The sequence below is a fragment of the Oncorhynchus kisutch genome, linkage group LG1 (genome assembly GCF_002021735.2).
Source record: "Oncorhynchus kisutch isolate 150728-3 linkage group LG1, Okis_V2, whole genome shotgun sequence".
NCBI classification, from domain to species: Eukaryota; Metazoa; Chordata; class Actinopteri; order Salmoniformes; family Salmonidae; genus Oncorhynchus; species Oncorhynchus kisutch.
The window spans coordinates 33,137,849-33,154,708 of NC_034174.2; the positions used below are offsets into that span (position 1 = coordinate 33,137,849).

Sequence of the window (16,860 nt, forward strand, 5' to 3'; positions counted from 1 at the left end):
AGTTGAGCATCTGGAGCGTCAGCATTTGTGGGTTCGATTACAGGCTCAAAATGGCCAGAAACATGTAACTTTCTTCTAAAACTCATCAGTCTATTCTTGTTCTGAGAAATGAAGGCTATTGCATGCGAGAAATTGACAAGAAACTGAAGATCTCGTACAAAGCGCTGTACTCCCTTCACAGAACAGCGCAAACTGGCCCTAACCAGAATAGAAAGAGGAGTGTGAGGCCCTGGTGCACAACTGAGCAAGAGGACAAGTACGACAAGGACAAGTCCTCAACTGGCAGCTTCATTAAATAGCACCCGCAAAACACCAGTCTCAACGTCAACAGTGAAGAGGCGACTCCAGGATGCTGGCCTGTTATTTTAAATGGACCAACAAAAAAAGCTTTTCTTTCAAAAACAAGGACATTTCTAAGTGACCCCAAACTTTTGAATGGTAGTATATATATATGCTTGCGTGAACAAAAAGCTGGTTCACGTTTTTTTGCGTGCATGAGTAGCCCTGTATGTTACATTCATGTTTGAATGTGTTTTTTTGTTTGTGCAAGTAATTGTGTTTTGGTATAAATAATTGCAAGATTGTATTTATGAACGCAGTTGATATTTGTGTGTGCGTATTTATGGCTGGTTATTATTGTCTGTGGGGGCAGTGGGGTTAGCACGCTGGCCGTAGCTATTTCTGACTGGGAATGTGAAGTCTATTTTCAAGGTTGTCATGGAAACCATTGTATTTGCAGTGGCAGTGATTGGTGCTGCCAGGCGAGCAAGAATCTGCTATTTCTGTCATGAGTCAACACCTGACACACACACACACGCGCATGTACAAATGTGCACACTCATGTGCATGTACACGCATGCACGCATGCACACATGCACACATGCACAGACACACACAATCACACACACACACTTTATCTTCCTCACACACCTTTCTAGAACAGCCTTATTTTTAAATCTCTCTCTCTCCATCTTCTCTTCCAACAGTATTAGAAATGGCCATAAAGCCTGTGTCACTACTGTGAAACCGTATCTCTGCAGCATAGTGCTGTTGGTGTGGTGAGAGGACACAGTGTCTGTATCTGTGCTCTGGTCCAGCCTGGCTTGTTTTGTGTTTAGAGTGATGACATGATGAAAGTCGTTCAACAGGAAGAGAGACGGGTGCAACCATCATCAGATGATTAGATCACATAATTATGTTAGCATCGGGTTATGATGACAATGCAGAACATTATGATGCATTTCCATTCTGTTGTCATCAGAGGATACAAGGCTGAGCATTATCTGGCCTTTCAAGTATTCCCATATGAAATGTAAAAGTAATATCAATTGATTTCAATATGATCCGACCTTTGCTAGCAATAGACTGGTGTCATCAGTGCCATGATTGTACCAGCCAGAGAACAAATTCAAATTTAGGGGAGTTGAAAACTGGGGTGCGAATTATATAAATGCTAATGTGCATGAATGACCATCTGCATCCTTTAAACGCAAATGAAAAGCACTTAAAACCCAGCAGCAGCTGTAGACTCATAGCATTGAGAAATATTGCCTGGCAGGGTCTCCATTTCATTGTCTCCCATAGACAGTGGAGTGGAGATGATCTGGCAGTGCAATGAGAGGGAGTGTTTATGAAAACGTCCATCAGCCACTGTCTTCCTCATTTCAGCGAAGATCACCGTGGCAACTTGAGACTAACGCTGCTGTGTTATCCCAGTATGATGGTCTGGGTGGAATGGGTGCTGATGCCTTAACTGAGGACCTGAGCTAATTAATGCCTCTTTGTCTCAGTTGAAACCATCATGTGAGAGGAATCAGAGATTGTTATTGGTAATGGAGTACAACATTTAACTTATTTATTTCCTTTCTGGCTTCTGACTTGTTTATTGATTGGTTTAACAAATAAAGGTATATGTTATTGTGTGCTGGTCTCCTGTTAACCTTGCTCTCTCCATTAGGAAAGTTATTTGGGATGGCTCATCTCTAATTCCATTAGCTTGTAAGAAAGCGTAGATTTGCTCAAATGTGAAGAAATGCTGGATGACAGAGAAGGCGAAGACAACTGTAATTTGAGGATTTAACAGACAGAAACCTGTGCACAAGTGAGAGTGGTGTTATACTCAGAAGAGTTTGCAACAATCTGCCCCTCCAAGGCCAGGAAGCTTATTAAATACCATCCTATCACTGTTCGCTCTCCAAGTACCTGGGCACTGGTCAAAACATTAATCGAGGTTGTTGTCGAGACTACTTGGGTCAGTGTGAATCGTATATATTAGCCATATCTACCATTTCAAACCACAAGTGGCTAAATGTACAGACTTGGGGGGGGGGGGGGGGGTCATTGGACTTGGGGGGAGTACCAGGTTCCACTTTATGGTGATCTTCACACTGATTCCTTTTCCCTCTGTAATTATTGAAACATTTATTCACAAGACAGGTTGAGTAAATGTTTATGGGGCATGTGGGTATGTGCCATAGAGGTGTGTTTGAATGGGATTGACAAACCATGAGAGAGGTGACACAACAAAGGGTCACCTGGAGGTCAAGAGGTCAAAGACTCTGGGCTAAGTTCTTTGTGTAATGGAGCGTTTATGGAAAAAAAATCACATTTTTATTTTGTCCTGAGAAACAAAACAAAAACCCAACATCTACATAAGCCATTCTGTTTTTCTCTATTTATCTCCATTAATTTAACATTTAACCCTCTGTATGCAAAATAAAAATGATAGCCAAACATCAGGGGCACTAAGACCCAGCAGAGAGAGTGGCTCTGGTCCTATGCCTGTGCCTGTGCCTCTGCCTCCCTCTCCATCTCTGCAGTCACTGTGTGTGAGTGTGCAAGAGAGAGGGAGAGAGTGAGTTTATATGTGTGTGAGTGTGCGGTTTACATTAGCAAGTAGAGGGAGACAACATTTGCTCCTTTTCTTTTTTCTCTCTCTCATCCCCTTAAATCTATCACTGTCAACACAGCTACCCTCATCCGGAAAATAACCGAAAGACGAGGCAAAGGCAGAGGAGGAGAAGAAGAGCAGTCTGATAAAGAAGGGGAGTGCCATAGCAGCAGTCAGCACCATACACAACGCATGCGGCTGACTGATGTCTATCCTGCATCCCAGCACTGGGAGCTAACCAACCAGCTTAATATCCTTAAAGAGCAGAGCAGAACAGACAGCAGACTACATCATCACAAAACCTGCCCTGATCCAGGTACACTGTGGGTTTCTGTCTCTCTCTCTGTCTCTCTCTCCGTCCCTCTCTCTCTTTATTTGTAGTTCTATCTTCCTCCTCTAGTCCTCCTTGAATGTAGAATATATTATGTGATCCAGTCTTGATACTGTAACATGGTGTTGTAATGTTGGGCATGGGTTGGTCCCTTTAGACTGGGAATGTAATAGATGTGTTGTCCCAATATGCACTTGCAGAGTACACAGCACTGGAAAAGGGTGCCTTTAGAATGACACTCAATCCTATGTATTCCTGCCCTTTCCCTTCTTCTTCCTCCTCCTCTTTATCCTCGTCCTTCCCATCCTCCTCATCCCCCACCAATACAATGATAATTGATTTTCTTCCATACTCTGGGACTCTTTTTTTTCTCAACAATATCACATACAGTTTAGGCCTATGTCTGGTCTTGATATGTGCTGTAGGTCTGGTCTTGATATGTGCTGTAGGTCTGGTCTTGATATGTGCTGTAGGTCTGGTCTTGATATGTGCTGTAGGTCTGCTAGCACATATCAAGACCAGACCTAGGCCTAAACTGTATGTGATATTGTTAAGAAAAAAGAGCCCCAGGGTATGGAAGAAAAGCAATTATCATTGTATTGGAGTGGGGGATGAGGAGGATGGGAAGGAAGAGGATAAAGAGGAGGAGGAAGAAGATGAGATACATGAAATACTGTGTCAGGAAGTACGACTGTGCTAAATGGATACAATCAGAATTATTAGGCTACAACTCAACGTAACCACAAACTTAGAAGACAACCAGAATAACAAGAATATTAAATTCATGAATCAAATCAAAGTGTATTGGTCGGTTTTAGTAGCAGGTTTCATAGATGAGGGCTGTGGGTGTGGCCAAAGTTGACAGGTGTGCTTGAGTTGAGTCTGTCACTCAACAGTCAAAGTGGGGGTATTGCACAATGAGGGACTTCAATTAAGTGCACCGGGCTATGGCCTGTGATGTGAACGGGCTAAAGCGGTGAGGGAGGAATGCCCTTCTCAAATCTAACAGTAATCTGTGCTGCTCTGTTATGTTGTCAACAAGGCAGGCAGCACGCTGCATCATTCAGAAACATTTTCAATTAAATATATGTTTTAAAATTCAAACAGATTTTCATTGGGAAAGCTGATAAAGCTTTATTATCAAAGCAATCACCCTTGCATGTGAAAACACAGAATCCTATTCATTACTCCACATGCTTAACCTAGGCCTACATTACTTTTGTTTTGAGCCAACTTCGCCGTCGGCCCACACGGGGCACCTGACTCAAGCCCAGGAGGCAGCCCGGTTCCAAAATGAATGCAATCAACGCTAACCCGGTTCAACCGGGGCAGGCCTGGGGCATTAATCAAATAAAAATAGTGCACTTTTCTGACAATGGAAGACTCTAATGCACCATCATATGTTGCTGTATAAATCGATTGGAACTCCCACTGGGAGGTTTATTTGGGGAAAATAGTGTTCATAAAACACTACAGGGACATTGTGGCTTGACACTAAACAGGAGCCATAAAGCCATGGGTGTGGTTTACTCTCTTATTCAATCTCAAAATGTTGCATAGTGGTTCAATTTACACAATACACACAGTCCTCAACATGTTGAAAACACATTGCAAAATGTCCTCTCCTTTCATCAGGAATTAATTAGGAATTAGTCCCTTCAAACACTGGTTTTGGATTAATGTATTGCCTTTGGATTAGTTTCCCACAGATTTGAGTTGATAAGAATTTTACAAACTGTCACCCTAATGAATTAATCTTAAAATAATACTGGTTGCCATAGAGCTCTGACAGAGTTTGTGTTAGGATTATCTCATAAAACCATGTCCATCTGCAGAAAAACAGTGACATTGTTCTATTGTCCTGTGTCAGCCATTGTGAATTGCAGTAGCTAATGTCCTTCATCCTACTTCTCTGTTCCAGAGGCCTGCATTTCTGAGGAGGTTATTAAGGGAGGTTGAGCATTCCCAGGATGACCCAGGCTCACAGGCCCCTTTTACAGAGCTGCTGTTATCTGACCTCCTCCCAGACTGGGCCTCTGGTTCCTGGCCCTGCTCCCTGGCTGTGAAGGATGGGTGATGGGCCTGTGATTGACACCCTCTGTCTACCTTGTCCCGCCATCCGATGGAGCCGTTGTGGAACTCCTCCCTCCCCTTCTCACAGACAATGCCCAACACCTCAGCCTCTGAGTCACCTGAGAGCGGGGCTTTGTTCCAGTCACTAGCACTGCTCGCCATGCTGCTCATGGACCTGCTGGCCGTGGTGGGCAACGGGGCCGTAATGGCTGTCATCGCCAAGGCCCCACAGCTCCGTAAGTTTGCCTTTGTCTTCCACCTGTGCCTGGTGGACCTGCTGGCAGCCCTGGTGCTGATGCCCCTGGGCATGCTCTCAGGCAGGGCCTTCTTTGGCGAAGCCCTGTGCCGGAGCTACCTCTTCCTCAGTGTGTGCCTGGTCACCGCCGCCATCCTCTCCATCTCAGCCATCAACGTGGAGCGCTACTACTACATCATCCACCCCATGCGCTACGAGGTGAAGATGACCCTGGGCCTGGTGGCCTCAGTCCTGGTGGGGATATGGGTCAAAGCCCTGGCCATGTCAGCCCTGCCGCTGCTGGCCTGGGCCTTACAGGGCGGGAGGACTCCTTTTCTGGAGGGTGTTGGAGTTGGGGGAGGGGGTGAGGGTGTCCCCTCACCCCCAGCTCAGAGTCACAGGCGCTGCTCCTTGCACTGGACGGGGGGTGGGTCGAACCGCATGGCCTTCATGGTCCTGTTCACGTTGGTGTACTTTCTGTGCCCGCTGCTGGTCATCCTGGTGGTGTACTGCAGTATGTTCAAGGTGGCGCGGGTTGCGGCAATGCATCATGGGCCTCTGCCCACCTGGATGGACACGCCCCGCCGCCGGCGCTCCGAGTCGCTCAGCAGCCGCTCCACCATGGTGACCAGCTCAGGAACAGGCACGGGGACAGGGGTGGGGCGCGACACCCCTCACCGCACATTCGGAGGGGGCAAGGCGGCAGCAGTTTTAGCAGCAGTGGGAGGACAGTTCCTGTGCTGCTGGTTGCCCTACTTCTCCTTCCATCTGTACTCAGCTCTGGCCTCTAGCCCTCCAGCCACGCTGGCCCCCCTGGAGGAGGTCGTCACGTGGATCGGCTACTTCTGCTTCACCTCCAACCCTTTCTTCTATGGTTGTCTGAACCGGCAGATCCGCGAGGAGCTTGGCAAGCATGTGCCTTGCCTGTTCCGCCGTGCGACAGAAGAGGAGGACCGACTGCCCAGCCGTGAGGGATCCATAGAGGAGAATTTCCTGCAGTTCCTCCAGGGCACTGGCTGCAACCTAGATCCCCAGGACTCCCACAGCACCTCCAGCCCCAAGGGAGAGGCCTGCCGGCCCCTGGCCCAGCCCCCTCAACCCATTCCCATCGACTTCCGCATCCCAGGACAGATTGCAGAGGAGACCTCAGAATTCCTTGAGCATCACCAGATTAAAAACAACCATATCCTATCAGACAGTTAGGTTTTGTATTTATTTGATGTAAAAACCAACACAAAAAGTTACTTGGATAACAATTACCACAGTAACATAACCACACTCTGGTTTACGTCACAGAGTATTACTATACAATGTTTTGATATTTTCTTTTTGATTATATTATTCTTAAAACTCAAAAGTTGTGCAATGGGAAATTGACTGAGATTTTTGTGGAGTCTGTATTGTCCTGGATCACATTTTGCAGCTTCACTTTCCATTCTGTAAATGCTGTAATGTTATGGAATTGATCTTCTTTGAGTAATGTTTCCATTGGAATCATTTGCTGGGAAAGGGTCGTGGCATTTTTGGGAGAAAGACAAAATGGCACAACTGTAGCTGCAGGGAACAGGCTAATATTGCCAGTGATGCCGATATTGGTGTTGTTTGTTAGAATGAGTTTTAAAGATGTAATTCTTTACATACATTTTTTCCCCCACAACGCATTGATAGGGCCAGTATGTTATTAATACAGATATCTCAGTAACACTTTATTTGGATAGTCCATTTGTAGCTCTACAGACTATATACAGACTATCAGTAACATTTAAAGTAGCTATCTACTAACCCTAACTCCTATCCTAACCCTTAGCCTAACCTTAAACCTTATTCTACACCTAACCCTAACCGTATCCTTAGCAAGCAGTTGCTTATCAACAGATAGTTTGTTGATAGTATGACCAGACTATCCAAATAAAGTGTGACCATTATCTCTTCTGAGAATTTCCTTTTGGATTTCAAACCAAACAAGCCCTTGAGCAAAGAGGATATAGATTACTTTCCTTCTATTAGCATACCTTAAACCATATCAGGATCTATGACTTTCAGAAGGCATCCACAAATAATGTATCTAATATTTAATACTGGCAGATCAATTTCTTTTTGAGGAACTGATTTATGACAGCTTATTTATGTAAGCTGCAGAACAAAGACACCAATGTTGGAGTGCAGGAAGTCATGTTTGAAAATATGAAGTTTTCCTAATCCCTTTACCTCTGTAAAATATCATGACACAGATGTATAGTAGACAGTGAGTGAGTGGTCACCATGTCTCTACGATAAAGATAAGTTGTGCCTTTTAGAGATGATGACAGAGCTACTGTACCGTAATTGTGCCCTGGTTCTGAAGAGGATGGTAGGGTAGGGTATGAAGTAAGAAGTACCATGGATCAGCCACCTGTTGTTGATAGGTAAACCTCTGGGCAGATACCCCCTCTATCTGGTGCTTTTCCTTAACACATCATCTGTGTTTTCCCATAAGCAGACCAGGTTTGTTGTGACCACAGTGAGGATGTAGGCAATCTTTTCTTAACTCCTCCTAAACTACTTCTGGTCTGTCAGAAAAGTACATTTATGTATCATCTATCTACCATTTAGATAGTACAGTACCCCTCAAATTGACAAGGGAAGGTGTTCTGTACATTGGCAGACATTCAGTTAAGGCAGGAGTATTTTTGTTAACTGATGCACTACATTACATTTCTATACAATTAAGATTTTGACAGATGTCGTTCTACAAATGTAGCTGTGTTTTATGTTTGATAAAAAAAACTAATAGTGAGTTCAACTTAAGCATTTAATTATTGAAAATTATTTATAATTATTAGGTATTATTGATTACTGTATCTTTTGTGATTAATTAACAAAAGACAATGGTGTATTCAAATGGTATACAGTAACTGTCTTTTCAGTGTGTGTTGATTAGCTGTGGAGCAACAGTTTGGAGAATATAATAAACCTAATTATATTTAACAGTCCTGCTCCTCAGGGTTCTCTACCTCAGATACAAGATTGATTTCATTTGAAGGTCAGCACGCAATGTACCGATAGAAAAGATATTGTGTAAGTCATGCCACATATTTTTTACTCTATGCTCCCTGGGTTGCTTTCCTTCTGCAGCTGGACAAGGCTTTGTCTGAGAGGCTTGATATGACGCCTGCTTTACGTCTGCTCTCTCTGGTGTCACATTGTGAGGGAATTTAGAGTCGTTTGAGTTGTCCAGAACAGTACTGGACACTTTGAGGTATCATCAGCCCTGTGAAACCATAGACGGTTAACGCAAGAGTACAAAATTAAACATTTTCTTTCTGGCTTCTGACTCATTTATAGATTGTTTTAACAAATAAATGTATGACATCTTTCTATTTGGTACTTTATGTTTGAATGTGTGCAGGTCTACTGTTAACCTCATCTCTATTTCCATTAGCTTGTTAGGAATCATAGATCTATGTGATGAAATGCTGGATGAAAGACAAGATGAAGATGATTGTAATTTTAGAGGATTTAACAGACCTGTGCACAAGTGAGAGTGGTGTGATACATAGAAGAGCTCACAACAATCTGCCCCTCCAAGGCCAGGAAGCTTATTAAATACCATCCTATCTCTGTTCGTTCTCTAAACATTGATCAAGGTTGCTGTTGAGACTACTTGGGTCAGTGTGAATTGTATATTAGCCATCTCTGTCATTTGGGAGTCACCTGCAGTACCGGGATTTACTTTATGGTAACTCCTAACCTCAGAGAGGTCACTAAGTGGCTGAGTTCAGACTTAAAGTGGGCCCAGGAATGTCGTTCTTAACAAGCTGCTGGGTGGAGGGATACTTGGATCGCTCTGTTCCACCCACTCGCTCATCTTTTTCTATACTGTATATGGTTGGTGCCCCTCATTGCTTTGATATACCATTGAAAGAGGGGGAGATATGCAGTTAAAATACTCTAACCTCAGGGCAACATTTCAACTTCAAAGCCAGTAATCTGACCTTCAGGTAAAAGAAAACAGAAAAACAGTCACAAAGGGCACGACGGATACGTTCACATTTCACTCATTATATTTTGAGAGTGATGGATAGACAGTGTGGAGGACAGGGTTTACCAGCATAGGACAAATAGATACTGTTGAAATAATCAGCAGTAACACAATTTACAGTGTAGGAAAGAATATATTATTCTTTAGTTGCAATTAACACTAGAGTGAACACATCAAATAAAGAGTAGAGTGAACTTCAATGGATAAATCTGATTCTATTGAAGAAGTGTAATACTATGCATGAGATGCCCTATAGTTTTTTTACCACTGTCTTGCTGCTGTGTGAACATACTACATTTTTGTTGAAAGGCCTCGCATCACACCTCATCCTCAGCAAAGGGCCTCAGTCAACCCACCCCCAGCTTCTCCAGGCTCTGCCATTCCCATGGCAACATATAACCACTGACATTTCTCAGTAGTGGGGGTGGTGGGAGGAGCTTCTCCTGTTGGAATCGTTCACAAGACCTGATCTTTTCACAACCACCAATGGCTAGAGTTCTACATGAAAGCACATTCAGGTTTTGTTGGTTACAATTGTCATTAGTTGTTTGCACTGTACACATAGTAGTAAGCATAATGGATGTTCAAAAAATAGTAAATGAGTCCAGCTACCCACATGAAAAAATGCTACAGTTTACTACAGAATTCTATAGTAAACTGTAGTATACTATACTACTTACTATAGAATATCGTAGAACAGTTGAAGTCGGAAGTTTACATACACTTATGTCATGACGTTGGCCTGAGGAAAGGGTTATGACAGTCATAAATACCTCTTCCCCCCTTTTTTGCAAAACCCTTGGTTAACATAGAGATTCTGGGAACATCAGAAGCTGGGGGGAAATGAACTATATTCTGGTAATCCGACCAACTGAACATATGCGGTGGTACTTAATGAATATGATGTCAGTTCGGTTGTCATCTGAGACATTGTCATCAATGATAAGATGACATAAAATTGGAACGGAAATGGCACAAGTCTTCCGACTGGCTTGGAAAGACAGTACCATGCAGTATCGAAGAGCCCTTACTGCTGCTCGATCATCCTATTTTTCCAACTTAATTGAGGAAAATAAGAACAATCCAAAATGTATTTTTGATACTGTCACAAAGCTAACTAAAAAGCAGCATTCCCCAAGTGAGGATGGCTTTCACTTCAGCAGTAATACATTAATGAACTTCTTTGAGGAAAAGATCATGATTATTAGAAATCAAATTACGGACTCCTCTTTAAATCTGCGTATTCTTTCAAAGCTCAGCTGTCCTGAGTCTGCACAACTCTACCAGGACCTAGGATCAAGAGAGACACTCAAGTGTCTTAGTACTATATCCCTTGACACAATGATGAAAATAATCATGGCCTCTAAACCTTCAAGCTGCATACTGGACCGTATTACAACTAAACTACTAAAAGAGCTGCATCCTGTGCTTGGCCCTCAAATGTTGAACATAATAAACGTCTCTCTATCCACCGGATGTGTACCAAACTCACTAAAAGTGGCAGTAATAAAGCCTCTCTTGAAAAAGCCTAACCATGACCCAGAAAATATAAAAAACTATTGGCCTATATCGAATCTTCCATTCCTAGAAAAGGCTGTTGCGCAGCAACTCACTGCCTTCCTGAAGACAAACAACGTATACGAAATGCTTCAGTCTGGTTTTAGACCCCATCATAGCACTGAGACTGCACTTGTGAAGGTGGTAAATGACCTTTTAATGGCATCAGACCGAGGCTCTGCATCTGTCCTCGTGCTCCTAGACCTTAGTGCTGCTTTTGACACCATCGATCACCACATTCTTTTGGACAGATTGGAAAACTTCTGGCCTGGTTTAGATCTTATCTGTTGGAAAGATATCAGTTTGTCTCTGTGAATGGCTTGTCCTCTGACAAATCAAATGTAAATTTCGGTGTTCCTCAATGTTCCGTTTTAGGACCACTATTGTTTTCACTATCTATTTTACCTCTTGGGGATGTCATTCAAAAACATAACATTAACTTTCACTGTTATGCGGATGACACACAGCTGTACATTTCAATTAAATATGGTGAAGCCCAAAAATTGCCCTCACTAGAAGCCTGTGTTTCAGACATAAGGAAGTGGATGGCTGCAAACGTTCTACTTTTAAACTCAGACAAAACAGAGATGATTGTTCTAGGTCCCAAGAAACAAAGAGATCTTCTGTTGAATCTGACAATTAATCTTAATGGTTGTACAGTCGTCTCAAATAAAACTGTGAAAGACCTCGGCGTTACTCTGGACCCTGATCTCTCTTTTGACGAACATATCAAGACTGTTTCAAGGACAGCTTTTTTCCATCTACGTAACATTGCAAAAATCAGAAACTTTCTGTCCAAATATTACGCAGAAAAATTAAGCCATGCTTTTGTTACTTCTAGGTTAGACTACTGCAATGCTCTACTTTCCGGCTACCCGGATAAAGCACTAAATAAACTTTAGTTAGTGCTAAATACGGCTGCTAAAACCCTGACTAGAACCAAAAAATGTGATCATATTACTCCAGTGCTAGCCTCCCTACACTGGCTTCCTGTCAAGGCAAGGCCTGATTTCAAGGTTTTACTGCTAACCTACAAAGCATTACATGGGCTTGCTCCTACCTATCTCTCTGATTTGGTCCTACCATACATACCTACACGTACACTACGGTCACAAGACGCAGGCCTCCTAATTGTCCCTCGAATTTCTAAGCAAACAGCTGGAGGCAGGGCTTTCTCCTATAGAGCTACATTTTTATGGAATGGTCTGCCTACCCATGTGAGAGACGCAAACTCGGTCTCAACCTTTAAGTCTTTACTGAACACTCATCTCATCAGTGGGTCATTTGACTGAGTGTAGTCTGGCCCCAGGAGCGTGAAGGTGAACGGAAAGCCTCTGGAGCAACGAACCGCCCTTGCGGTCTCTGCCTGGCCGGTTCCCCTCTCTCCACTGGGATTCTCTGCCTTAAACCCTATTACAGGGGTGCGTCACTTGAGTGGGTTGAGTCTCTGACGTGATCTTCCTGTCTGAGATCTTTGTGGGCTATACTCGGCCTTGTCTCAGGATGGTAAGTTGGTGGTTGAAGATATCCCTCTAGTGGTGTGGGGGCTGTGATTTGGCAAAGTGGGTGGGGTTATATCCTTCCTGTTTGGCCCTGTCTGGGGGTATTATCGGATGGGGCCACAGTGTCTCCTGACCCCTCCTGTCTCAGCCTCCAGTATTTATGCTGCAGTAGTTTATGTGTCGGGGGCTAGGGTCAGTTTGTTATATCTGGAGTACTTCTCCTGTCTTATCCGGTGTCCTGTGTGAATTTAAGTATGCTCTCTCTAATTCTCTCTTTCTTTCTCTCTTTCGGGGGACCTGAGCCCTTGGACCATACCTCAGGACTACCTGGCATGATGACTCTTTGCTGTCCCCAGTCCACCTGGCCGTGCTGCTGCTCCAGTTTCAACTGTTCTGCCTGTGGCTATGGAATCCTGACCTGTTCACCGGACGTGCTACCTGTCCTAGACCTATTATTTGACCATGCTGGTCATTTATGAACATTTGAACATCTTGGCCATGTTCTGTTACAGCCAGAAGAGGACTGGCCTCCCCTCATAGCCTAGTTCCTCTCTAGGTTTCTTCCTAGGTTTTGGCCTTTCTAGGGAGTTTTTCCTAGCCAACGTGCTTCAACACCTGCATTGCTTGCTGTTTGGGGTTTTAGGCTGGGTTTCTGTACAGCACTTTGAGATATCAGCTGATGTACGAAGGGCTATATCAATAAATTTAATTTGATCAACTCTACAGTGGAAAGTCTACACATCAGAGTTATCGGATTCACGTGGACCTGGCCGTCCCTCTAAACTTTCAGCTCATACAAGGAGAAGACTGATCAGAGATGCAGCCAAGAGGCCCATGATCACTCTGGATGAACTGCAGAGATCTACAGCTGAGGTGGGAGACTCTGTCCATAGGACAACAATCAGTCTTATATTGCACAAATCTGGCCTTTATGGAAGAGTGGCAAGAAGAAAGCCATTTCTTAAAGATATCCATAAAAAGTGTTGTTTAAAGTTTGCCACAAGCCACCTGGGAGACACACCAAACATGTGGAAGAAGGTGCTCTGGTCAGATGAAACCAAAATTGAACTTTTTGGCAACAATGCAAAACGTTGTGTTTGGCGTAAAAGCAACACAGCTCATCACCTTGAACACCCTATCCCCACTGTCAAACATGGTGGTGGCAGCATCATGGTTTGGGCCTGCTTTTCTTCAGCAGGGACAGGGAAGATGGTTAAAATTGATGGGAAGATGGATGGAGCCAAATACAGGACCATTCTGGAAGAAAACCTGATGGAGTCTGCAAAAGACCTGAGACTGGGACGGAGATTTGTCTTCCAACAAGACAATGATCCAAAACATAAAGCAAAATCTACAATGGAATGGTTCAAAAATAAACATATCCAGGTGTTAGAATGGCCAAGTCAAAGTCCAGACCTGAATCCAATCGAGAATCTGTGGAAAGAACTGAAAACTGCTGTTCACAAATGCTCTCCATCCAACCTCACTGAGCTCGAGCTGTTTTGCAAGGAGGAATGGGAAAAAATGTCAGTCTCTCGATGTGCAAAACTGATATAGACATACCCCAAGCGACTTACAGCTGTAATCGCAGCAAAAGGTGGCGCTACAAAGTATTAACTTAAGGGGGCTGAATAATTTTGCACGACCAATTTTTCAGTTTTTGATTTGTTAAAAGAGTTTGAAATATCCAATAAATGTCGTTCCACTTCCTGATTGTGTCCCACTTGTTGCTGATTCTTCACAAAAAAATACAGTTTTATATCTTTATGTTTGAAGCCTGAAATGTGGCAAAAGGTCGCAAAGTTCAAGGGGGCCGAATACTTTCGCAAGGCACTGTAAATAATTAAACCCAATTTTGTATTGCCGATTCAACTTGTTAGCCAGGGTTTGTGCAGATAACTAAGAATTTACAACTTTCAGATGAGACTGAATTAAGAGGACGATTAATATTGACTGCTATTGATGTAAAATATTACTAGGTCTTTAAGAGTTTATTTGGAAGATAACAGCTCTATAAATATTATTTTGTGGTGCCCAACTCTCTAGTTATTTACATTTACATGATTAGCTCAATGAGGTAATATTAATTACAGAGAAATTATTTTATAGAATAGCATGCCATATCACTTAATCCGGCATAGCCAAAGACACGACATTTAGGTTGGAGTCATTAAAACTTGTTTTTCAACCACTCCACAAACTTCTTTTTAACAAACTATAGTTTTGGCAAGTCGGTTAGGACATCTAGTTTTTGCAATTGTTTACAGAGATTATTTCACTTACAATTCACTGTATTACAATTCCAGTGGGTCAGAAGTTTACATACACTAAGTTGACTGTACCTTTAAACAGCTTGGAAAAATCCAGAAAATGATGTCATGGCTTTAGAAGCTTCTGATAGGCTAATTGACATCATTTGAGTCAATTGGAGGTGTGCCTGTGGATGTATTACAAGGCCTACCTTCAAACTCAGTGCCTCTTTGCTTGACATCATGGGAAAATCAAAAGATATCAGCCAAGACCTCAGAAAAAAAATTGTAGACCTCCACAAGTCTGGTTCATTCTTTAGAACAATTTCCAAATGCCTGAAGGTACCACGTTCATCTGTACAAACAATAGTAAGTATAAACACCATGGGACAGCGCAGCAGTCATACCACTCAGGAATGAGACACGTTCTGTCTCCTAGAGATGAACGTACTTTGGTGCGAAAAGTGCAAATCAATCCCAGAACAACAGCAAAGGACCTTGTGAAGATGCTGGAGGAAACAGGTACAAATGCATCAATGAAAGGCCGCTCAGCAAGGAAGAAGCCATTGCTCCAAAACTGACATAAAAAAAGCCAGACTACGGTTTGCAACAACACATGGGGACAAAGATCATACTTTTTGGAGAAATGTGGTCTGATGAAACAATAATAGAACTGTTCGGCCATAATGACCATCGTTATGTTTGGAGGAAAAAGGGGGAGGCTTGCAAGCCGAAGAACACCATCCCAACCATGAAGCACGGGGGTGGCAGCATCATGTTGTGGGGGTGCTTTGCTGCAGGAGGGACTGGTGCACTTCACAAAATAGATGGTGTCATGAGGAAGTAAAATTATGTGGATATATTGAAGCAACATCTCAAGACACCAGTCAGGAAGTTAAAGCTTGGTCACAAATGAGTCTTCCAAATGGACAATGACCCCAAGCATACTTCCAAAGCTGTGGAAAAATGGCTTAAGGACAACAAAGTCAAGGTATTGGAGTGGTTATCACAAAGCCCTGACCTCAATCCTATAGAAAATGTGTGGGCAGAACTGAAAAAGCGTGGGCGAGCAAGGAGGCCTACAAACCTGACTCAGTTACACCAGCTTTGTCAGGAGGAATGGGCTAAAATTCACCCAGCTTATTGTGGGAAGCTTGTGGAAGGCTACCCGAAACATTTGACCCAAGTTAAACAATGTAAAGGCAATGCTACCAAATGCTAATTGAGTGTATGTAAACTTCTGACCCACTGGGAATGTGATGAAAGAAATAAAAGCTGAAATAAATAATTATCTCTACTATGATTCTGACATTTCACATTCTTAAAATAAAGTGGTGATCCTAACTGACCTAAGACAGGGGATTTGTACTAGGATTAAATGTCAGGAATTGTGAAAAACTGAGTTTAAATGTAGTTGGCTAAGGTGTATGTAAACTTCCGACTTCAACTGTATACTGTAGAATACTATAGTAAATACTACAGCATTATCCGAACAAAAAACACTGTAGTAAATACTACAGTAATATATACAAAAACACTAATGTCCACAAACACCACACTTTTTAAACTATAATAAAATCTACAATATTTAGTTTTCATATGCCCTACCCAATCTCCTCCCCCAAATCACAGTTTGTTCCACCCATAAGTGAGAAACCTACATGCCAAGTATACACCATTTATTGTGTTCCCTACAGGTTATAGAAAAGAGTAGATCTGAACTATCCATTCAGACCCCAGTCCTACCTACAGGTTATGGAAAATGTGCTATTTTAGTATTTCTACAGAATGTTCCCTGAAAGAGAAAGCCTCCACTTCTATGTCAAGGATTAGAAAACAAAAACACTATAGTAAATACTACAGTAATGTCTGCAAAAACACTACAGTAAATACTACAGTAAACTACAGTCCTCAAAAAACACTACAGTAAATACTACAGTATAGTACAGTCTGCAAAAACACTACACTAATTACTATAGTATATACTACAGTTCTTTTACTA

At 42.7% G+C, this 16,860-nt stretch overlaps 1 protein-coding gene across 1 annotated transcript; it reads left to right on the top strand.

The window, feature by feature from the left end:
- The first annotated feature begins 2,805 nt into the window (after nt 1–2,805).
- LOC109874315 (G-protein coupled receptor 61) lies at nt 2,806–8,836 on the top strand. The gene is made up of 2 exons (XM_020466212.2): nt 2,806–3,206; nt 5,143–8,836. The coding sequence occupies exon 2, from the start codon at nt 5,344–5,346 to the stop codon at nt 6,730–6,732; it is 1,389 nt and encodes a 462-aa protein (XP_020321801.2). The 5' UTR covers nt 2,806–3,206; nt 5,143–5,343; the 3' UTR covers nt 6,733–8,836.
- The last annotated feature ends 8,024 nt before the right edge of the window (nt 8,837–16,860 follow it).

Bases quoted from the DNA above. Each gene is read 5' to 3' on its own strand.
- LOC109874315 (XM_020466212.2), top strand. From the start codon at position 5,344: ATGGAGCCGTTGTGGAACTCCTCCCTCCCCTTCTCACAGACAATGCCC.